General features: G+C 45.0%; 1 protein-coding gene across 1 annotated transcript in view; it reads left to right on the top strand.

Moving 5' to 3' along the window:
* NOL6 (nucleolar protein 6) overlaps positions 1 to 10,499 on the top strand; it is an 85,294-nt gene extending 74,795 nt beyond the window's left edge. The window contains exons 23-25 of the mRNA XM_015812508.1: positions 1,615 to 1,815; positions 8,607 to 8,708; positions 10,281 to 10,499. Of these exons, the coding sequence (XP_015667994.1) occupies positions 1,615 to 1,815; positions 8,607 to 8,708; positions 10,281 to 10,430 (453 nt within the window). The 3' untranslated portion in view covers positions 10,431 to 10,499. The remainder of the gene's footprint in view (positions 1 to 1,614; positions 1,816 to 8,606; positions 8,709 to 10,280) is intronic.
* The last annotated feature ends 13,456 nt before the right edge of the window (positions 10,500 to 23,955 follow it).

The following is a 23,955-nucleotide window of genomic DNA, read 5'->3' as shown; positions in this document are numbered from 1 at the left end:
AAGTAAATATATTTAACCATAGCCATAGTTAAACATCTAATGCTGGCATGATTTATATGAACTAGGTTGATTCATATAAAGGTGAATATTTATAGCTCAGAGTTGAAATGAGGGGTCCTTGGTGCTTTGAGCTTGGTTGTTTTCTTGCAGACGTTTCATTACCCAACTAGGGAACATCATCAATGCTAGAAGAGAGTAGGATTTGTGGAGAGGAGGAGGAGGAGGACTGTGGGGTCCTTGGTGCTCTCTGAGCTTGGTTGTTTTCTTGCAGACGTTTCATTACCCAACTAGGGAACATCATCAGTGCTACAAGGCAGTGGGGTTTGTGGAGAGGAGGAGGAGGAGGAGAACTATGGGGTCCTCAGTGCTGTCAGAGTACGGTTGTTCTCTTGCAGACGTTTCATGACCCAATTAGGTAACATCATCAGTGTTAGTAGCAAGTAGGGTTTGCTCTCAGTTTACCTTCTAGTGCCTTGCTCTGTTAGTGTTGGTGGGGGTGGTCTTGGAAGTTCTTCATTTGAGCTGTTTACGATTAGCTTCTTTGGCAGTTCTTTGCTTATAGTATCTTTTTGTTTCCTTTTTGGCTTGTAGATTGTCTGTTTTGCATAGTATGTAGAAGTTGTTTACATCTATGTGTCTGTTGATGGCCGGTTTGTCAGAGTGCCGGGCTTCTAGCTATTCTCTAGCGGTTTTGGATTTGGCTTGGTCTAGGATGGCCACTTAGAAAAGACACCCGCCCCCCCAGCAATCAAGCCTTAGAGAAGCACAGATTCACACCAAGATTAACCATCAGGCCAGCAATCAAGAAATAAACAACACCCCAGTGGGCAGGGGGTTGGTCTAGAATAGGGGTCGGCAACCTTAAACACTCAAAGAGCCACTTGGACCTGTTTCCCACAGAAAAGAAAACACTGGGAGCTGCAAAACTCACAGGCGCACGTGCTGGAGGAGGGGGCTTGATTGAAAAGTTTAATTAAAAAGAAATAGAGGCTGCTGTGCATGAGTTCTCTTGCTCTCTCTCCGTCCCTCTCTCTTTCTCTCTCCCTCTCTTTCTCTTCCTCCCCCCCTCTCCTCCCTCTCTCCGATCTTCTGCTCATCTGGCCAGCTGGCTTGACACTGTTCTCTGACAAGCTGACACACATTCTTATTGGGCTGGCTCTCTCCTGCCCTTGGTCTGCCAGTCCTCTTCCCCCACTCAGTGTGTGTGTCTGTGTGTGTGTGTGTGTGTGTGTGTGTGTGTGTGTGTGAGAGAGAGAGAGAGAGAGAGAGAGAGCTGCTGCTTTCTGCTTTTTCCTGCGGAGACGCAGCAAAGGTAGGAGCCCCACCCAATAAGCTTGTCAGCTTGTCTCTTTTACAGAGACAGACAGAGAGAGAGAGAGAGAGAGAGAGAGAGAGAGAGAGAGAAGGGAACCGCAACTGCCTGTCTCTCTCTCTGTCTCTCTCTCTCTGCAAATGGTGGAGGAGGACTGGGAGTCGCAGCAGAAGGCTCAAAGAGCCACATGTGGCTCCGGAGCTGCGGGTTGCCAACCCGTGGACTAGAAGATCTCCGAAGTCTCTCCCAGCCCCGTTATTCCATGTTCTGCTGACCATAAAACCACGGTTTGTCTCTTGCAGATGGTCTTCCGGCCTCCACTGGATCTTTATGATGTCCTCATCCACCTGAACCCCAAGCAGATCCCCAGGTACCCGGAGGCCGTCGACCGGCCCACCTGGTCCTTCTACCGGGGGATGTTGAAGTGGAACAACATCACAAAAACCATTTCTTTCCCAGTGGTGGATTTTGACCCCGTCCAGTGCTACCTGCAGGAGCTCCAAGTAAGTATCTGGCTTGGTGAGCACCTGGCCGCTCACCTTGAGAAGTTCAGCTGCAATCCTAACACTGTGCAGGCAGTCCTCAACTTACGACCACAGTGGAGTCCAGAATTTCCCTTGCTAAGCGAGACACAGTTGTTTTGATTCCCCCCCCCCCATTTTATGACCTTTCTTGCCGCAGTTGTTAAGCGAATCACCGCAGTTGTTAAGTTGGTCACACAGTTGTTAAGTGAATCTGGCTTTTGCCATCGACTTTGCTTGTTCGAAGGTCGCAAAAGGGGATCACGTGACCCTGGGACACTGCGACCGTCGTAAGTACGAGTCAGCTGCCAAGCTAATTTTGATCACGTGACCACGGGGGGGGGGATGCTGCAACGGTTGTAAGTGTGAAAAATGATCGTAAGTCCCTTTTTTCAGTGCTGTTGTAACTTTGAACAGTCACTAAACAAACTGTTGTAAGCTGAGGACTATCTGGGTAAATCCCTCCATCCTCCACCATTTAGTCAGAACTGAAGAAGCCTCTTGGATGAGAAGCGAAACCTCTTCAAGCAAAAGCAAGAAAGTCCAGGTGCCTTTCGGGGGGGGGGGGGGAAAGCTCCTTTGGAATAATCAGGACCTGGATGACTGAGAACCTTTGTAGACAATTAGCCCAGGGAACATTTTTGCCATTTTAGATATACAGGTGGTCCTCGACTTAAAACCACAGTGGAGCCCAGAATTCATGTTGCTAACTGAGAGATTTGTTACGTGGGTTTTGCCCCATTTTACGACCTTTCTTCCCATAGCTGTTAAGTGACTCACTGCAGTTGTTAAATTAGTAAACTTCCTGACAGTGAGGACAATTAACCAGTGGAACAACTTGCCTCCAGAAATCGTGGGTGCTCCCTCACTGGAGATTTTTAAAAAGAGACTGGACATTCACTTGTCTGGGATGGTATAGGTTCTCCTGCTTGAGCAGGGGCTGGACTAGAAGACCTCCAAGGTCCCTTCCAACTCTATTCTATTCTATTCTATTCTATTCTATATCCTATTGTTTATTCTATTCTACTCTATTCTATTCTGTTCTGCTTTGTTCTGTTCTGTTCTAATTTCCATTTCCTATTCTATTCTGTATCCTATTGTTTATTCTATTCTATTCTATTCTATTCTATTCTATATCCTATTGCTTATTCTATTCTACTCTATTCTATTCTATATTCTATTGCTTATTCTGTTCTGTTCTAATTTCCATTTTCTATTCTATTCTATTCTATTCTATTCTATTCTATTCTATTCTAGTAACACAGTCGTTAAGTGAATCCGGCTTTCCCCCTTGACTTTGCTTGTCAGAAGATCGCACAAGGAGATCACGTGATCCCCGGGACACAGCAACCGTCCTAAATATGAACCAATTGCCAAGCGTCTGAATGTAAATCACGTGGCTGTGGGGATGCTGCAATGGTCGTAAGAGTGAAAAACGGTCATAAGTCACTTTTTTCAGTGCCGTTGTTAACTTCAAACGGTCACTAAATGAACTGTTGTAAGTCGAGGACTACCCGTATCTCAGGATGAACATGTGACCTCGGTCTTCAACAAAGCCACAGCAAGGGTGTGTTCCCCCTCCCCCCCCAGCCTTTTTGCAGTCTTGTGACCGACATTGTCCTAAATCGGGTTTATTTCTCTGGATCTAGTCGGATGACGTTTTCTTAATCACCCTAATAAAGCCACAGGGTGATTCAGAGGCTATGGAAGCAACGTAGCGCAGAAGGGTTTCAGAAATGGGGCAAGCGATTCACGAGGAACTCTCTCCTCCTGAGAAGGAAACAGATCAGGATAGAACCTGTTTTATCCTGCTCTTGCAGAGATGTCCATCTTTTGTAAGAGAGACGCCACAACCTTTTTTTGCATGTCACTGGATTCTCTGGCTGGGCCTTGATCAATCCCTTATTCCTAGTTTTGTGGTGACAGCGTCTCTGACGCAATTGCGTGCGGTCTGGATTGAGCAACCTACAGCTCACCCATAGTTTTGACACCAAAGGATCTTTCTCCCTGTGTTGGCAGTCTCTATAAACACACAGATGGTTGTTGGTTTTTTTTAATACAAATTGTTTTTGATGGGACACTAGAAGATTGAGACACACTCAAGTTTTCTCATTTATGTGTCACAATATCTTTATTTATTTATATCCTGCCTTGGAGATTTTTAGGGATAACTCCAGGCAGCGGACATACCTAATACTCTTTCCTCCTCCTATTTTACCCACAACCACAATCCTGCAAGGTGGGTTGGGCTGAGAGAGGGGGACAGGCCCAAAGTCCCCCAGCCAACTTGAATGACTAAGGTAGGACCAGAACTCACCGTTCTCTTGATGATTTGGCCAAAGTCAACAAGCCAACTTTCAGGGCTAAGGTAGGACCAGAACTCACCGTCTCTTGATGATTTGGCCCAAAGTCAACAAGCCAACTTTCAGGGCTAAGGTGGGGCCAGAACTCACCGTCTCCTGGTGATTGGCCCAAAGTCACCCAGCCGGCTTTTGTGCCTAAGCATGAAACTAGAACTCACCGTCTCCCAGTTTGTAGCTTGGCACCTTCACCACTAGAGCAAACTGGCAACTGGCTCTCAGCCATTAACCATCTCATTCTCTCAACTAGCAGGTTTATGCCATATACCTGCTAGTTGATGGAATACTACTGGTAGTTTATAAGATGACTTCCAAGGTGTAATCTCGAGATTAGGGTACCCATGATTTAGGTGGCTGTGGGTGAGCGTGAAAGTAGAAACGGTTCGATGGGTGAGGGCTGCATATTAACCTTCTGACAACTGAAGGAATCGGAGAAAAAATAGGCAATATTCTAAATCAATATGATCCGGCGGGGGGGAATTATTAGCTGACCTGAACAGAGCAAAGGAACAGAGAAGGACACTTCAGGAAAAGTGACCGAGTTATTTCGAGATCTAAGAATTGAATGAGAATGCAGTTTGGAGAACACCCATTTTGTGGTGGTCAGGAAAATTGAGGATAGTGGAGGAGAAATATTTATTTCTATGGGTTAAGGCACTGGGCTAGAAAGCAGGAGACAATGAGTTCTAGTCCCTCCTTAGCCAGGAAAACCACCCAGGTGACTTTGGGCCAATCAGTAGGAGATCGCGAGTTCTAGTTCTGCCTTAGATATGAAAGCCAGTTGGGTGACTTTGGGCTGATCACCAGGAGACAATGAGTTCTAGTCCAATCTTAGATATGAAAGCTGGCTGGTTGACTTTGGGCCAATCACTGGGAGATCGTGAGTTCTAGTCCTGCCTTAGGCATGGAAGCCAGCTGGGTGATTTTGGGCCAATCACTCTCTCTCAGCCCATCCCACCTCACTGTGTTCTTATTGTGGGGAAAATAGGAGGAGGAAGGTTGTGTTGGATATGTTTGCCGCCTTATTTATAAAAATAATAAAGGTGGGATGGATGGATGGATAAATAAATAAGTAGGATCCAATTTGGTTCGGTCACCGGGACGAGAGGTTTTGTCTTCCGAGCTTTCGGATTCGTGCTGGAGCCCATCCTTGGGGAGCTTCTCTGTGTGCTCTGGGCTGTTATTTATAAATCAATCAGTCAACTGGAGATTTTCTTTCCTGATATGTTTGCTGCCTTATTTTTAAAAATAATAAAGATGGGATGGATGAATGAAAGATAGACGGATAGACAGACAGACAGACAGACAGACAGACAGACAGATAGATAGGTTGGTGGACAAACAGACAGACAGATAGATAGGTGGACAGACAGACAGACAGACAGACAGACAGACAGACAGACAGACAGATAGATAAATAGGTGGATGGACAGACAGACAGATGGGTGGGTGGACGGACAGAGAGAGAGGTGGATGGACGGACAGACAGACGGATGGGTGGGTGGACAGACAGACAGACAGATAGGTGGACAGACAGATAGATAGGTGGATGGACGGATGGACAGCTAGCTAGGTAGGTAGGTAGGTGGATGGACAAACAGATAGATAGGTGGACGGACGGACGGACGGACGGACAGACAGACAGATAGATAGATAGATAGATAGGTGGATGGATGGACAGACAGAAAGACAGACAGACAGATAGATAGGTGGATGGACAGACAGACAGACAGACAGACAGATAGATAGATAGATAGATAGGTGGACGGATGGACAGACAGAAAGACAGACAGACAGATAGATAGGTGGATGGACAGATAGACAGACAGACAGACAGATAGATAGGTGGACAGACAGACAGACAGACAGACAGATAGATAGGTGGACGGACAGACAGACAGATAGGTAGATAGGTGGACAGAGAGACAGACAGACAGATAGATAAGGGCTTTTCTTTCCTGATCAGCAACTCTCAAAAATTGAGGTCTAGGTTATTAGAAACCATTTCAGCTTGTTGCGCAAAAAAAATCCTCTTGAACGGTTAATCCCAAAATGGGGTTATTTCAGCAGCCGGATCAAGCCTGTTTTGTCAGTGGGCTTTGATCTTGCCCTCCAGTGGCGAACGCCCCTTTTACCAGGATTTGGGGATCTTTTTTTCTTTTTTAACCCTTTTAAAAAGAATTAATAAAGGACCCCACCCAGATTGAATGGGTGTGCCTCGACAGGACTCTGCCTCGGGCGTGCCCCACGACTTGCGAAACATACGTCAAATCTTGTAGGAAAAGTTCAAAAAAGATTCTAAAAACGAGAAGCCTGTAAGAAGGAGGTCGACGCAGGCACTCCTCCCCATTGGAGCCCAAAATCTCCATTGCTAAGCAAGGCAGTCGTGAAGTGAATTTTGCCCCATTTTGCAACCACTGTCGTTAAGCGAATAACTGCGCTTCTTGAGTGAGGAACATGGTTGTTAAGTGAACCTGGCTTCCCCATCGACGTTGCTCGTCCGAGGGTTACAACAGGGGACCCCGGGACACTGCGACCGTCATAAATACGAGTCAGTTGCCAAATGTCTGAATTTTGATCACGTGGCCCTGGATGCTGCAACGGTCGTAAATGTGAAAAACTGTCATGAGTCACTTGTTTTAGTGCCATTGAAACATCGAACGGTCACTAAACGAACGGTTGTAAGTCGAGGATTACCTGTACGGGGTATGGTCGTTACAAGTCAAGATGGCAACCGTGGCTGATATTTTTTTTTTTATGTGTGCCACACTGTGGCTCTGGGAAATAACCAAGATCAGGGGTGGGCAACCTTGGCTCTTTTATGACTGGTGGACTTCAACTCCCAGAATTCCTGAGCCAGCCATGCTGAGGGGAAAGGGAGAGGTTTCCAAGCTGAGCCCTGCTGGCTCAGGAATTCTGGGCCAGCATGAGGCAAACCTTGGCCCCTTCATGACTCGTGGACTTCAACTCCCAGAATTCCTAAGCCAGCCATGCTGAGGGGAAAGGGAGAGGTTTCCAAGCTGAGCCATGCTGGCTCAGGAATTCTGGGAGTTGAAGTCCACGAGTTATAAAAGAGCCAAGGTTGCCTACCCCGACCAAGAGCAAATCCAACTTAGCTTAAAAAGAAAGATGAAGAAATCAAAAAGGGATTAGTAAGATTCTTGCTTCAGCTTGTTACTTAAAAGGCTCTTAACCCCGATTTAGGGCTTTCTTCTGAGCGCACAAAGGAAAGTTTGCCTTAGGCTGAACTTAGTGCCTTGTGAGTAGAGAGATCAACTTCCCAGCTGAGCCAAGAGCCGGTAGGTTTCATGGTGGTCTTCCCTTCACGCTCTAATCCAGTGTTTCAGACAGGCAGACATCAAGACTCGGAGGTCTTAGATCCACCAAGATAGAAAACAACAGTCCCATCATGTCAAGGGCAAACCACTGTATGTAAACAGAAAGCCAGCTCTCCGCCTTTCTAACACTGATAATGTTACCTAGTTGGGTCATGAAATGTCCCAAAAAACCCCCACCAAGCTCAGAGAGCACTAAGGACCCCTCGGTCCTCTCCTCTTCCTCCTCCTCCTCCTCCCCTTCACCCTCCTCCCTTTAGCACTGATGACATTACCTAGTTGAGTCATGAAATGTCTGCAAGAAAACCACCAAGCTCAGACAGCACTAAGGAGTCCACAGTTCAACCCTGAGTACAAACATTCTTTTCTTCTAACTCTGTCTCTCTCTGTCTGTCTGTCTGTCTATCTATCTCTGTGTCTATTTATTTATCCATCTTCTCTCTCTCTCTCTCCGTCCATCCATCCATCCATCCATCCATCCATCCATCCATCCATCCATCCATCCATCTATCTATCTATCTATCTATCTATCTATCTATCTATCTATCTATCTATCTATCTATCTATCTATCTATCTATCTATCTATCTATCGTCTCTGTCTGTATCTGTCTATTATTATTTATCTACCCATCTGATAATAATCTAGCTAGCTATCGTCTCTCTCTATATTCCCCCTCCCCTCCCTACATACATATCTCAGCCTAATTAAGGAACTACCAAGAACACTTCCACCATCACTGGTAGAGCCAACCCCACTTCCTTCTAGCACTGATGATGTTCCCTAGCTGGGTCATAAAACAACTGCAGCAAGGAAACAGCCAAACTCAGAGAGTATCAAGGACCCTTAAGTGTGAAAGGTCTTAGAAGAAAGCCACGGCCAACCACCTCCATCTAGGAGTTAAAAGAGACACCTTCAATGTAAGGTAGACTTCACTTGTCCTGTTGCAAGCTAGGGGTCACCCTCTGCGTGTGTCTGCGTGAAAAGTCAAGGTGGCAGTTGCGACCTTGCGATCGTGAAGGTTGATTAGACTTGGAGATGTGGGCAGTTTCCTTTCATGAAAACCTTTCTTATTGCAGGAAGCCTTTAGTGACTTTGCCCTGTTCTTCTATGACAAATATGGAGGAGACGTTATTGGGGTCCTCTGGAAGCCTTCGGCCTTTGAACCGCAGCCCTTCAAGGTGAGCGCTCAACTCTTGACCCAAAGGTGCTTTTTCAAGAGGCAACTGGACTTTCTTGTTTTCTCTTTGAAGACGTTTCGCTTCTCATCCAAGAAGCTTCTTCAGATGGTGGGGAATGGAAAGATTTATATTCCTTGCAGACAGCTGGTCATTTGCATTCTTTTAGAGAGTCGTTGAGGCCACTTGGAGGTTTGTCTGCGTCCTCACGGTCACCTGAGTAGTGCAAGTGTGTGTGGAGTCTTCTTGGAACTCCTGAAAAGACTGTGTTGTAGACTGGAGTGAGATGATGTCATATCCCTCCCTCTCGGTTGAGAGAGGGCTGTTCGGTTTGGACCTAGATGGCCTCTTTGACCCCCCTTTCAAACTAGTGATCCACACTGTCCAAAATGTGGACTTTGCTGTTTTCGAAAGAGCGGCCTTTGTCTTTCAAATGCAGATGGACTGCTGAATCTTGTCCTGATGGGTTTGTTCTCCTATGTTTTTGTGAAGTGGTTGTTTTGTTTCCCCAACGTACAGATCTGCACGTGTCTCACTGTATTGTACTGCATATACCACATTGTTCAGTTTGTATCTGGGTGTTTTGTCTTTGGGGTGGACAAGCCTCTGCCTCAGTGTATTCTTGGGTTTAAAGTGTGCACGTATGTTGTGTTGGCTGAAGATGACTCTGAAGAAGATTATTCAGGTGACCTTGAGGACACGTAAATCTCCAAGTGGCCTCAACGACTCTCTGAAAGAATACAAATGACCAGCTGTCTTCAAGGAATATAATTTCCGCATTTTAGACAGAGGATTGCTGGTTTGAAAGAGGGGTCAAAGAGGCCATCTAGGTCAAAACTGAACAGCCTTCTCTCAACAGAGGGGGAGGGATATGAATCATTGATCTCCAGTCTACAACACAGTCCTTTCAGCAGTCCCAAGAAGGCTCCACACCCATTTGCACCACTCAGGTGACCCTGAGGACACAGATAAATCTCCAAGTGGGCTCAACGACTCCCTAAAAGAATGCAAATGACCAGCTGTCTTCAAGGAGTATAAATCCTTCCATTCCCTACCATCCAGTCAGAGCTGAAGAAGCTTCTTGGATGAGAAGCGAAACGTCTTCAAAGAGAAAAAAAGAAAGTCCAGTTGTCTTGTTGAAAAGCACCTTTGGGATAGCACTGATGATGTTACCTAGTTGGGTCATGAAATGTCTGCAAGGAAACCACCAAGCTCAGAGAGCACCAGTGGCTGCAGGATTCCAATGTGTAAGTTGTTGAAGTATATTTATTTTGTTTTATCACAAAAGGTAAAATACGAAATAGAAAAACAAATTAAACAAAACAAAAACATACGTCCAGCACTAAACACAACAAAAAGGGGAAAAATGGTGTACAAAAAAGAGAGAAAAAGATGATCCAAATAGCAAAGAAAATTTAACATTTAATATATAGAATCCATCCAGGCTGGATGCTTAAAAAAAAGAAGAAAAAAACCAGTAAATTCTCGCCCCCTTTTTACAAATATATAGGTTCCAATGTATAGTTGGAGCCATATTTGGCAGCTATTTTAACCTGCTTCTTTTAATTCCACCAGGTATCAAACATTAAAGGGAGGATGATGTCCAGACTAAGTTCTCCGCCAACGGTGGTTCCAAACGTGGAAGCCATTTTGGAAGACTTCCAGATCTTGGGAAAAGGCCTGGTCAAAAAGGTGGAAGCTCGGACAGAGAAATGGTCCATCTGAAAACATCTGGGCTCCTCCATGGATTTGGAACTGTTGAGGGTGTGTTCTTCTTGCCCATAACTTTTTTTCTTCAAGATTTTTTTTCTTAGATTTGTTTTTAAAGTTTTATCGATTTTCTCGTTTTTCATTTAAATATTTTAAAAGCAGCGTGGCAGCTGAGTTAATTGATAATTCAATAACATACAGATATCTTTAGTACACGTCTCAAACTATTACATTAAATATTTCAATAATTTTTAGTTTATACACATCCTAGTTCTTTTAACATTCAATCTTTATATAGACTATCAATGTCCTAATTAGTTTTTCCCAATTTTTAGTTTCCCATTTACATTTAACATTTAATATTTATAATTTCCAAGTTTTAAATAACCACAGCTCCCTTCATCCCAATTCATCACAAAACCTAATGTTCAGGATACACATCTTATCTATCTGAATATATTCTATTTCTCACCATCTTACATCAGCTAATTAATAATACAGTACAGCATTCTTATTTTCTATTAATTTCCAAATGTCTTAAGTTTACTAACCAACATTTCTCTTATTTCAACATTAGATACTGAAGTCAAATGCTCTTTCCATCCTGTTTGCCTCCAATCAGTTGAGAGGAGCATGACGCCTCCAGTAAAGGACTTTATTAAAAAATAATAATAAATTCCTCCTCTGGTTAAAGAAATACTAGAAAATTACTCTTCGTTCATGGAGTAGAACTCAAATCAAGCCATCACTCCTCTTCCTCTCCCTTCCTGGAAGGAAAAATAAGATTATAATAGAGGAGTTAAATGGAGATTGGATTTAAGAAGCAAGGCCTGGGTGAAATCTGGTGAGGGCTGAGGCCATGAGGTCATCCAGAATACGGATCTCCAACCTTTTTGGCACAAGAAACTGATTTTGTAGAAGACAATTTCTTTTTTTTACTATTATTATTAAAAGTTTTATAAAAATTACAATATAAACCCCCAAGCCCCCCCCTCCCACACTTCCCAAAGCTGAACACAGGGTTACAAATATAATAATCATAATCTAACTAACATTAACCAACTGTTTAAGTAACCAAGTCCATAACACGCTTTAACTCCCCTTTAACATAAATTTAAACAAATTAAAATTAAAAACAATAATAAACAAATTAACAACCTAATTGTGAAACCATACAATATTAATACTAAAAATAATAATATCGTACAATTAAAACTAACAAAAATTCCACTATAATAAACTAGTATTAATAATAATAATACTCTAAAATTTACTCCTAAGCCAAATGGAACTTTTTAGTCCCATATTTGTTCTGAATATAATCTATCCATCTTCTCCAGACCGAAATGGACTGGGCCAGTAAGAGGAGGGGAGTGTCACCTAGATGCCACACATGTGCAGTTTTGCTCGCCTGTCGCTCACCTCCGGTTTCTAACAGGCCACGGACCGGGAGTTGGGGACCTCTGGTCCAGAACAGGTCCTGATTTTGACAGCCACTCTAGGAAGCTACACTTGATGAACCCACTTCTCATTCTCATGTTGAATAATCGCCCAGGTTTATTATCTGGCCATTAAGAAAACTGCTGTTGGTGACTCCCTCGACTTTATTTCCCTCTCAAAAAATAATCACCCTAAAGAATGGATAGAAGTTGAAAGGCTTCTGATCAACCCTCCCACTCCTATATCTGCACATCTGCGCCAGAAAAACATGTTAAAACCAGCACATAACGCAAACCACACGCCACACGTGTACACATCAAAAACCAGTTCCCCTATAAAACGAAGTCCCTGCCCCCCCTTTTTTTGTTCTTGAGAATAAAATCTTTTTTGCAGTATGTCTCGATTTCATTTCATTTTCTTTGATTGGATCTTGCTCCACTCAGGTTTGCGGGAACTCAGAATTATTGAGAACCCCAAAATTATTCTTCTAAGGTGGAAGAAGATACAGGCTGCGGTGGTGGAGTTGTGGATGCTCCATCACTGGAGGTTTTCAAAAACAGACTGGACAACCCATTTGACCGAGATGTCTACAAGGAGATTCTCAGTCATCCAGGTCACGGTTGTCCCAAAAGTGCTTTTTCAAAAGGCAACTGGACTTTGTTTTTCCTTGAAGATGTTTCACTTCTTCAGCTCTGACTAAATCCACGATCCTTCCATCCTTCGCCATTTGGTTAGAGCTGAAGAAGCTTCTTGGATGAGAAGTGAAACGTCTTCAAGGAAAAAGCAAAGTCCAGTTGCCTTTTGAAAAAGCACTCTTGGGACGTTGGATCTGGATGGTATAAGATCTCCTGCCTTAACAGGATTGGACTAGAAGACCTCTGAGGTTCCTTCCAGCCCTGGGATTCTGTGTTCTATGGCCTTCCTCTATGTGGGAAAACCAAGCCATTGCTACAAGAACAGAACAGAACAATAGAATAGAACAGAACAGAATATGGAGGAATAGAATAGAATAGAATAGAATAGAATAGAATAGAATAGAATAGAATAGAATAGGACCTTGGAGGTCTTCTAGTCCAATCCCCTGCTTAGGCAGGAAACTATACCATTTCAGACAAATGTCTGTCCACTCTCTTCTTAAAAACTTCCAGTGTTGGAGCATTCACAACTTCTGGAGGCAAGTTGTTCCACTAATTAATTGTTCTGTCAGGAAATTTCTCCTTAATTCCAGGTTGCTTCTCTCTTTGGTTAGTTTCCATCCGTTGCTTCTTGTCCTGCCTTCAGGTGCTTTGGAGAAGAGCTTGACTCCCTCTTTTTTGGGGCAGCCCCTGAGATATTGGAAGACTGCTATCATGTCACCCCTGGTCCTTCTCTTCATTAAACTCGACATGCCCAATTCCAGCAACCGTTCGTTTTATGTTTTAGACTCCAGTCTCCTGATCATATTTGTTGCTCTTCTCTGCACTCTTTCTAGAGTCTCAGCATCTTTTTTACATCGTGGCGACCAAAACTGGATGCCGTGTTCCAAGTGTGGCCTTACCAAGGCATTGTAAAATGGCATTGACCCATCATGTGATCTTGATTCTATCCCTCTGATAATGCAGCCTAGCACTGTGTTGGCTTTTTTGGCAGCTGCAGCACATGGCTGGCTCCTATTTAAGGGATTGTCCACTAGGACTCCGAGATCCCTCTCACAGTTGGCACTACTGAGCCAGAGCCTATACTATACCTGTGCAATTGGTTTTTCTTGCCTAAACATAGAACCTTGTTTGAGGCTGGTAGAAATTCTCCTCTAGCAACATCTGGAAGACGATGAATTTAACTTGACAAGATTGCAGCAATGTTGACACCCTCAGCTGCATCCTAACCCTTTAAAGGAAGAGTTCCATCCAGCTGTTTAATGCTGATATGCACAGATAAAGCTAGAACCCTGTTCTACTGGGGGAAGAATCAGCCATAGTTGCTGTCCCACCTTTGACCAGTGCAAGAGGAGAGAAAATTCAATACAGTCATATAGTCCTCGATTTATGACTGGTTGCTTAGTAATCAGTCAAGATTATGATGGACCTCTGTGGGGGTACTTATGACCAGTTGAGAAGTTCTAATGGTGCCCCCCCCAGGATCACATGACCACATTTCGGTCACCTGGAAACCAGCCAGCATTTATGGTCATTTGCAATGTCTTGCTGTTCCTTAACCATGTTTTATGATGGTTTTGCTGAAAACCCACATTTCCAGGTTTTGACAAAATGGGCCTATAGCGAATCTGTTAAGGAAATACCTCTGAAACACTGATCCAAGGGGTCAGTGATTGTCCAGGAATAAATAGGATACCCATGGGCCCTGAGCTCAACATCACAATCTTCCAGGTGTGTTTGTTGGAGAAGTCTCTGTAGCCAGGTCTCAAACTGCAACCCTGGAGACCCAACGTTTCTCAACCTCAGCAACTTCAAGATGGGTGGACTTCAAATCCCAGAATTCCCCAGACAGCTTCGACTCTGGATGTTGAAGTCCACACAGTTTAGATCAGGGGTAGTCAACCTTGGCTCTTTTATGACTCGGGGACTTCAACTCCCAGAATTCCTGAGCCAGCATGGCTCAGCTTGGAAACCTCTCCTTTTCCCCTCAGCATGGCTGGCTCAGGAATTCTGGGAGTTGAAGTCCACGAGTCATAAAAGAGCCAAGGTTGACTACCCCTGGTTTAGATTCTAGGAGCTGAAGGCCACCAAAACTCCTCTGGGATTGACGTCCACACAATGCAGGATTGGTCCCGACATCTTTAATTCTGGGTGTGGAAGTCCACAGCTTCTGGGAGTTAAAGTACACCACAACTCTGGGATTTAAGTCCATACAATTGGGAGCTGGTCCACACAGGTTCAATTCTGGGAATTGAAGTCCACACAGCTAAAGCTGAGAAACATTGCCGTAGAACCTATTCTGACATTCATGGAGACTGCACTGCTATTCATTCCTGCCTCGCTTTTTGGCCCTCAGACCAGTTCAGGTACCTCCTTCCAGAATCTTCCATGCTTTACATAATCCTGCCCCCTCCCTTGTCTCGCCTCCCCACCACCACCACCAGTGGGCCCTGCCCTGTGCTTTACATACACGATTGAACAATCCCAATTATGCAATCACCAGGGAGGCTGGTTGTTAGATAATGAGCATTTGGTGAACAGCTCTACAGTATTGGAGGGCCAAGATGAGTCAGAGGCAGTTAGTCAAGATGGTGATGAGATGGTGGAGTCAAAAGAATGCAGCAAGAGGCCATTTTGGCTGGAGGACTAGATGGAAGAACAAATCTGGACCTAGGAAGCATCTTGGTGTCAAGTTAGAATGGTTCTTCTGGTTCAAGTCATCTAATCCATCTGAGGGATGTCTTCTCCGAGATGTTTTTGGTTGAGAGATTGGAAATCTAAGACCAGGAAGATCTGGTTGACTGCTGACTTAGCTCTCTGAGGTTACATTTGCATAAATGTTTATTGGGCTAATTGTAATAATGATTACTTTCCTAACCCATTTTCTGAGCTTGTGTGACACATCCACATAATAAGCACATCATGTATGCAATTCCCTAGACCAGTATTTCTCAATCTTGACAACTTCCAAGATGTTTGGACTTCAAATCTCAGAGAAGCTGGTGACCCCCTTTGTTCTTCTTTCCTCTTGAGATGGAGATCCATCTACTTGGCTGAGTTATACAGAATGCAGAGTAGAGAATAACAGAGTTGGAAGGGACCTTGGAGGTCTTCTAGTCCAACCCTCTGCTCAGAAGGAGACCTATATCAGTCCAGTCTTTTCTTAAAACCCTCCAGTGTTGGAGCACCCACAACTTCTGAAGGCAACTTCTATTCCACTGGTTAATTGTTCTGAATGTCAGGAAATTTCTCCTTAGTTCTAGGTTGCTTCTCTCCTTGGTTACCATCCGTTGCTTCTTGGCCTGCCCTCAGGTGCAATTGGAAAACAGCTTGACCCTTTCTTTGTGACAGCTGTTCAAAAGTGGAAGACAGCTATCCCAAATTCCTAGTTCTTCCCTTTGTTAGACTAGATCAGGGGTCTCCAAAGTTGGCCACTTTAAGCCTTGCGGACTTTAGCTCCCAGAATTCCTCAGCCAGCCAGGAATTCTGGGAGTTGAAGTCCGCAAGTCTTAAAAGTGGCCAAGATTGGAGACCCCTAGACAAGACATACAGATTTTTGATGGGTGCCGTTGTGCCCACAGTAAAAAAAAAAAAATGACAATAAAGGTTATCTACCTGTAAAGTTGCAGGTTTGTGAATGTGAAGAACAAGCATCCACCTGGCCCTTGGCCTTGATTCAGCAGTCTATATTTGGCACATGCCCAGTTGCACTTTTGCAAAAAAAAAAAAAAAAAGCAGGATTTGATCGGGCATTGAGCAGCACCAAAACCTTCCCAGGTAAGGGTGGAAATATTTCCTTTCACCTCCAGCAAAGGGTTAATGCTGCCTGGGCCAGGTAACTCACACCTCCAGGTGGAGCTGCAGAATTTCATTGCCTGAACACCTGTACTCGCCCCCAGGAGCAGAACGCCCACCCCCAAGACGCTGCAGCTTGTAAAACCCACAACTGGGGGGGGAGGAAAGGCAGAAGAAACTTGCAAACAGCCCCAGGGTGGGGTGTTCAGAGCGCAAGACATTTGAATCTCCTGTTGATCCTACACCACCCCAGGGTAGTTGCTGGACCGGTCCGAAGGCTCTTAACTTCCCATAGGTGTAGCAAAAATCCAAAGGGAGGGTTGTAACCTATCCGTGGTTCATGTCAGGACATTTTCTGGCATATTTTGCAACTTTTGGTGCCCGGGGGGAGTGAGCTGGCTGGCTGATTGATTCCAGCAAAGAACTGGAAACATTTCCTTCGCTCGCATTAAAACTGGAAACATATCTATCAGTCAGTGCTCTTTATGATATAGGTAGCCCTTGAATTACAGCCATTCGTTTAGTGACCGTTCAAAGGTCCATGGGACTGAAAAAGGTGATTTCCAACTGGTCCTCAAACTTGCAACTGTTGCAGCAATCCAATATCTCAGGGGCTGCCCCAAAGAAGAGGGAGTCAAGCTGTTCTCCAAAGCGCCTGAAGGCAGGACAAGAAGCAACTGGTGGAAACTAATCAAGGAGAGAAGCAACCTAAAACTAAGGAGAAATTTCAGTGGAACAACTTGTCTCCAGAAGTTGTGGGTGCTCCAACAGTGGAGGCTTTTAAGAAGAGACTGGACAGAAATGGTATAGGGGTTTCTTGTTGGAGCAGGGGGTTGGACTAGAAGACCTCCAAGGTCCCACCCAACTCTGCTATTTCTGTTCTGCCGCATGCTTACAGTCATATGATAAAAAATTGGACACGTTATTTATTATTATTATTAAACTTTATGCTGCCCATACCGTTGTACAACTGAAATGCCATATAAAACATGAAATCAATAAATAAGAACCATGCGTTTCATATTCCCAGCTGATTTCTGACCAGCGAAGTCAAAAGGGGGAAGCCAGACAACAGTTCGTTTAGTGACCATTCAAAGTTATAAGGGCACTGAAAAAAAGTGACTTATGAGCATGTTTCATACTTATGACCGTTGCAGCATCCCCCCCATGGCCACATGATCAGACTTCAGTTGCTTGGCAACTGACTCATATTTATGACGGTTGTGGTGTCCCGGGATCACATGATCCCCTTTCGCGAGTTCCTGACAAAGCAAAGCCAATCAGGAAGACAGGTTCACTTAACGACCGTATGACTAACTTATCAGCTGCAGTGATTCACTTAACAACTGTGGCAAGAAAAGTCGTCAAATGGGGCAAAACTACTGAACAAAATGTCTCACTTAGGAACAGAAATGTTAGGCTTGGTTGTGGTCGTAAGTCTAGGATTCCCTGTCTGAAATGGTATAGGGTTTCCTGCCTGAGCAGGGGGTTGGACTAGAAGACCTCCAGGGTCCCTTCCAAATTCTGTTATTCTGAATTCTGTTATTCTGTATAGGGTCTCCTGCTTGAGCAGGGGGTTGGACTAGAAGACCTCCAGGGTCCCTTCCAACTCTGTTGTTCAGTTTCTGTTCTATTTCAGTCTCAGCCCTTCCAACTCTATTATTGTTATTGTTATAAAATAAATAAAGGTGTTCCAAATTTTTGTTCTGTGTTATGGATTGAATTTCTTAACACAGGTGAGCTGGCAATAAACCTGTGCCTGTTAAATGGCAGAAAATCCCGCACAGAACAATTTGACCTGTCGAGCTGGGTGGATTTATTTACGTACATCTGCTTATGTAAAGAAAATAAATTACATAAGCTGCCTTTTGAGCCAGCAAGATTCGTCTGGTCTTGCTTTATAAACGTTGCAAAATTTACTTTCCCAAACCACTGGATGGTGGAAGATTGAAACAGGTAGAAATTCATCTACTTTCACGTTTTTTTTTCCAATTTGACTCATGCAGTATACTTAGTTACTGCGTGCAATTTGCAGGCCTGTGAATTTCGCAACGCGATTTCTGAAGAGTTAGTATGTGTGCTTGTGTGTCACCCTACATAGGAATCATCTTTTTTAAAAAAAAAACCCAGATCGTTATCGAACTGATCTACCCAAATATGTTAAGGGAGATGATTTGCAGAAATCTGTCTAGGCTGATACCGATTGGCGCAGCCTGTCAATCAAATAAATGCACATATTAGGGACCGCATGCCAAAGAAAATGTGTTTGGAGTGTGTCATGTTTGCAAAATTTGAAAAATCCAAATGGAGAGGCTGAGAGGTAGAATAGCAGAACAGCAGAGTTGGAAGGGACCTTGGAGGTCTTCTAGTCCAACCCCTTCCTCCTGAAATGAGAGTCCTGGAATGTCGTTTCAGGAAGGGATGCCCAAGGGACGTGAATCAGGCAAATGACCTCATGGTATGAATGAGGTCACTGAAAGGTCTCTGTTTACATAGGTAATCCTCGACTTACGACCATGTGGGTGAACGAGACAGTGAAGTAAGTGGTGGGTGATTTATGACCTTTTTTAACCTGGTCCTTAAGTGAATCACTGCAGTTGTTAAGCACATCCAGCTTCCCTCGTTGGCTTTGCTTATCGGAAGTTAGCTGAGAAGGTTGCAAATGGCGGCCACGTGGCAACCGGGACATGGCAATCGTCACGAGTCCATGCCGGTTGCTAAGGGTCCAAATTTTGATCATGGACTACAGGGATATTGTGACAGTTGTACCTGTTAGGTCTGGTTGAGTCATAACTTTGAATGGTTGCTAAGTCGAGGACTACCTGTATCACAATCATCCTGAGATTATTAAACCAGCTTGATTTTGCCTTTGTTTCCAGCCACAGTTCTTTAGTATGGACACCCCATGCAAGCGTCAACATGAATAAGAGTTAATGATTGACAGCCAGTTTGGTCTAGTGGTTAAGGCACCAGCTAGAAACTAGGAGACTGTGAATTCTAGTCCCACTATAGGCATGAGAGCCTGGTGGGTGACTCTGGACCAGTAACCAGGAGACTGTGAGTTCTAGTTCCACCATAGGTAGGCATGAGAGCTGGGTGGGTGACTTTGGACCAATAACCAGGAGACTGTGAGTTCTAGTCCCACCAAAGGCATGAGAGCCAGGTGTGTAACGCTGGACCAGTAACCAGGAGACTGTGAGTTCTAGTTCCACCATAGGTAGGCATGAGAGCTGGGTGGGTGACTTTGGACCAATAACCAGGAGACTGTGAGTTCTAGTCCCACCAAAGGCATGAGAGCCAGGTGTGTAACGCTGGACCAGTAACCAGGAGACTGTGAGTTCTAGTTCCACCATAGGTAGGCACGGAAGCTGGGTGGGTGACTCTGGACCAATAACCAGGAGTCTGTGAGTTCTAGTCCCACCAAAGGCATGAGAGCCGGGTGGGTGATTCTGGACTAGTAACCAGGAGATTGTGAGTTCTAGTTCCACCATAGGTAGGCATGAGAGCCATGTGGGTAACTCTGGACCAGTAACTAGGAGATTGTGAGTTCTAGTCCACCAAAGGCATGAGAGCTGGGTGGGTGACTCTGGACCAATAATCAGGAGACTGTGAGTTCTAGTCCCACCAAAGGCATGAGAGCCAGGTGGGTGACTCTGGACCAGTAACCAGGAGATTGTGAGTTCTAGTCCCACCAAAGGCATGAAAATAGCTCAGTGACTTTGGGTCAGTCTCTGTCTTTCACCCCAACCCACTTCAATTCTAGGAGTTGAAGGTTCTAAAATTTCCATAATTGTCCATCCCTGCCCTATGCCATTCCAGACAAATGTCTGTCTAACCTTTTCTTGAAAACCTCCAGCGATGGAGCATATAAAAAAATCGATTGGTGGGAGGAACAGACATTAGAGGCTGCCCCAGCGAGCAGGGGCTGTTGAGGTGAGAAAGCTACTCACCCCATAGCTTGGAAGGTGACTCAGATGCCCTTCTAAAACTCAAGTGGGCCTCTAGGTCAGGGCTTTTCAACATTTTCACCCATTGTACCACTTTTAGGATATGGCAATATCCAAGTACCATCAGTCGCCTAGCAAGGTGTCAAAAACTTGATGACCAAAAAAAAAAGAAAATGTGATAAAGTACAGGTAGTCCTCAACTTACAACAGTTCGCTTAGTGACTGTTCGAAGTTACAATGGCACTGAAAAAAGTGCCCCCAAGCCACAGCCGAGCAAGACACCTGCCTGCCCACCCAGTCACACTCTTTCTCCTGTCTGAGGTTTTAATTGTTGTGAGCATTTCTGTTGAGTATTTGCAGCGGAGGTGGGGTGGGGGGGTGTTTGGTTTTTATTCCCCCCCCCCGTCTGCTGGGTGGTTGCAGCAGGTTTTGGTCACTTCACATGATCCTGGGACACTGTGACCGTCATAAATATGAATCAGTTGCCAAGCATCTGAATGTAAATCACAAGACCCTGGAGATGCTGCAAAGTTCCAGCTGATTGGTGCTTCTTCTGGGCTCAGCAGAAGCACCAGGATCAGCGCTGAGCTCCAGCTGGATCCTGGCACTGATCCTGGTGCTTCCACTGAGCCCTGACAGCCCCGAAGGAGCGCCGATCAGCTGGAAAGCGGCACTGATCCTGGCGCTTCCGGTAAGCCCTGACAGCCCTGCAGCTCCAGCCGTCTCTCGCTCAGGCTTGTGCGGTGCTGCCACCGGTTCAGCTCATTCCCCTCCCCCGCTACCCACATTTCTAGGATGGTCGCGTACCACCTGCCAGGTGCCCATGTTCCACAGGTGGTACTTGTACCACTGGTTGAAAAGCCCTGCTCTAGGTGGTATAAACAGAGGCATAGAATCAAAATCACGTGAAGTATTAGTACCGCTTTACAAAGCCTTAGTAAGGCCACACCTGTAATACAGCATCCGGTTTTAGTCACCATATTACAAAAAAGATGTTGAGACTTTGGGAGAAGTGCAAAGAAGAGCATTTAAGATGATTAAAGGCCTGGAGACAAAAACATATGAAGAACGGTGGCAGGAGTTTGGGTATGGCCAGTCTAGAGAAAAGAAGGACTAGGGGGGGACATGATGGCAGCATTCCAGTATCTGAGGGGCTGCCACAAGGAAGAGGGGGTCAAATTATTTTCCAAAGCACCTGAAGGCAAGACATAAAACAATGGATGGAAACTAATCAAGGAGAGAATCAACCAAGAACTAAGGAGAAATTTCCTAACAGTGAGGACAATTAACCAGTGGAACGGCTTGCCTTCAGAGGTTTGTAAGAAGAGATTGCACAGCCATTTGTCTGAAATGATATAGGTTCTCTTGCTTGAGCAGGGGGTTGGACTGGAAGGCCTCCAAGGTCCCTTCCAGCTCTGCTTTGCTTCTATTCTATTCTATTCTATTCTATTCTATTCTATTCTATTCTATTCTATTCTAGTCTAGTCTAGTCTAGTCTAGTCTAGTCTAGTCTAGTCTAGTCTAAGTCTGTCTAAGTCCAGTCCAGTCCAGTCCAGTCCATATTCTATTCTATTCTATTCTATTCTATTCTATTCTAGTCTAGTCTAGTCTAGTCTAGTCTAGTCTAGTCTAGTCTAGTCTCCTAGTCCTGTCCTACCCTACCCTACCCTACCCTACCCTACTCTACTCTACTCTACTCTACTCTACTCTACTCTACTCTACTCTACTCTACTCTACTCTACTCTACTCTACTCTACTCTACTAGTCCTGTCCTGTCCTGTCCCGTCCTACCCTACCCTACCCTACCCTACCCTACCCTACCCTACCCTACTCTATTCTATTCTATTCTATTCTATTCTATTCTATTCTATTCTATTCTATTTCATTCCACTCCACTCCATTCCACTCCACTCCACTCCAGTGCAGGGAAGCACTGCAAAGTTGACCTGAACACCAGCTTTACTCATCACCCTGTCTTAATTGCCTGGCACTCGCAAAGCAGGTTTGATCTGGAGCTGCCCCTGTCAATTGAATCATGATTCATGGATTTCCAACTCCCTCACACCCCACCTGGCATGACCAGGCCTATCTCCCTCTTTTNCCCCGTCTGCTGGGTGGTTGCAGCAGGTTTTGGTCACTTCACATGATCCTGGGACACTGTGACCGTCATAAATATGAATCAGTTGCCAAGCATCTGAATGTAAATCACAAGACCCTGGAGATGCTGCAAAGTTCCAGCTGATTGGTGCTTCTTCTGGGCTCAGCAGAAGCACCAGGATCAGCGCTGAGCTCCAGCTGGAGCCTGGCACTGATCCTGGCGCTTCCACTGAGCCCTGACAGCCCCGAAGGAGCGCTGATCAGCTGGAAAGCGGCACTGATCCTGGCGCTTCCGCTGAGCCCTGACAGCCCTGCAGCTCCAGCCGTCTCTCGCTTAGGCTTGTGCGGTGCTGCCACCGGTTCAGCTCATTCCCCTCCCCCGCTACCCACTTTTCTAGGATGGTCGCGTACCACCTGCCAGGTGCCAATGTTCCACAGGTGGTACTTGTACCACTGGTTGAAAAGCCCTGCTCTAGGTGGTATAAACAGAGGCATAGAATCAAAATCACGTGAAGTATTAGTACCGCTTTACAAAGCCTTAGTAAGGCCACACCTGGAATACAGCATCCGGTTTTAGTCACCACATTACAAAAAAGATGTTGAGACTTTGGGAGAAGTGCAGAGAAGAGCATTTAAGATGATTAAAGGCCTGGAGACAAAAACATATGAAGAACGGTGGCAGGAGTTTGGGTATGGCCAGTCTAGAGAAAAGAAGGACTAGGGTGGGACATGATGGCAGCATTCCAGTATCTGAGGGGCTGCCACAAGGAAGAGGGGGTCAAATTATTTTCCAAAGCACCTGAAGGCAAGACATAAAACAATGGATGGAAACTAATCAAGGAGAGAATCAACCAAGAACTAAGGAGAAATTTCCTAACAGTGAGGACAATTAACCAGTGGAACGGCTTGCCTTCAGAGGTTTGTAAGAAGAGATTGCACAGCCATTTGTCTGAAATGATATAGGTTCTCTTGCTTGAGCAGGGGGTTGGACTGGAAGGCCTCCAAGGTCCCTTCCAGCTCTGCTCTGCTCTGCTCTGCTTCTATTCTATTCTATTCTATTCTATTCTATTCTATTCTATTCTATTCTATTCTATTCTAGTCTAGTCTAGTCTAGTCTAGTCTAGTCTACTCTAGTCTACTCTAGTCTACTCTAGTCTAGTCTAGTCTCCTAGTCCTGTCCTACCCTACCCTACCCTACCCTACCCTACCCTACTCTACTCTACTCTACTCTACTCTACTCTACTCTACTCTACTCTACTCTACTCTACTCTACTCTCCTAGTCCTGTCCTGTCCTGTCCTGTCCCGTCCTACCCTACCCTACCCTACCCTACCCTACCCTACCCTACTCTATTCTATTCTATTCTATTCTATTCTATTCTATTCTATTCTATTCTATTCTATTCTATTCTATTTCATTCCACTCCACTCCACTCCACTCCACTCCAGTGCAGGGAAGCACTGCAAAGTTGACCTGAACACCAGCTTTACTCATCACCCTGTCTTAATTGCCTGGCACTCGCAAAGCAGGTTTGATCTGGAGCTGCCCCTGTCAATTGAATCATGATTCATGGATTTCCAACTCCCTCACACCCCACCTGGCATGACCAGGCCTATCTCCCTCTTTT

This window comes from Protobothrops mucrosquamatus, unplaced genomic scaffold, assembly GCF_001527695.2.
Source record: "Protobothrops mucrosquamatus isolate PMUCROS unplaced genomic scaffold, P.Mucros_1.0 scaffold_61, whole genome shotgun sequence".
In the NCBI taxonomy this organism is placed as follows: Eukaryota; Metazoa; Chordata; class Lepidosauria; order Squamata; family Viperidae; genus Protobothrops; species Protobothrops mucrosquamatus.
Note: the sequence above shows the minus strand (reverse complement) of the source record. Positions and strands in the feature narration are given on the sequence as shown.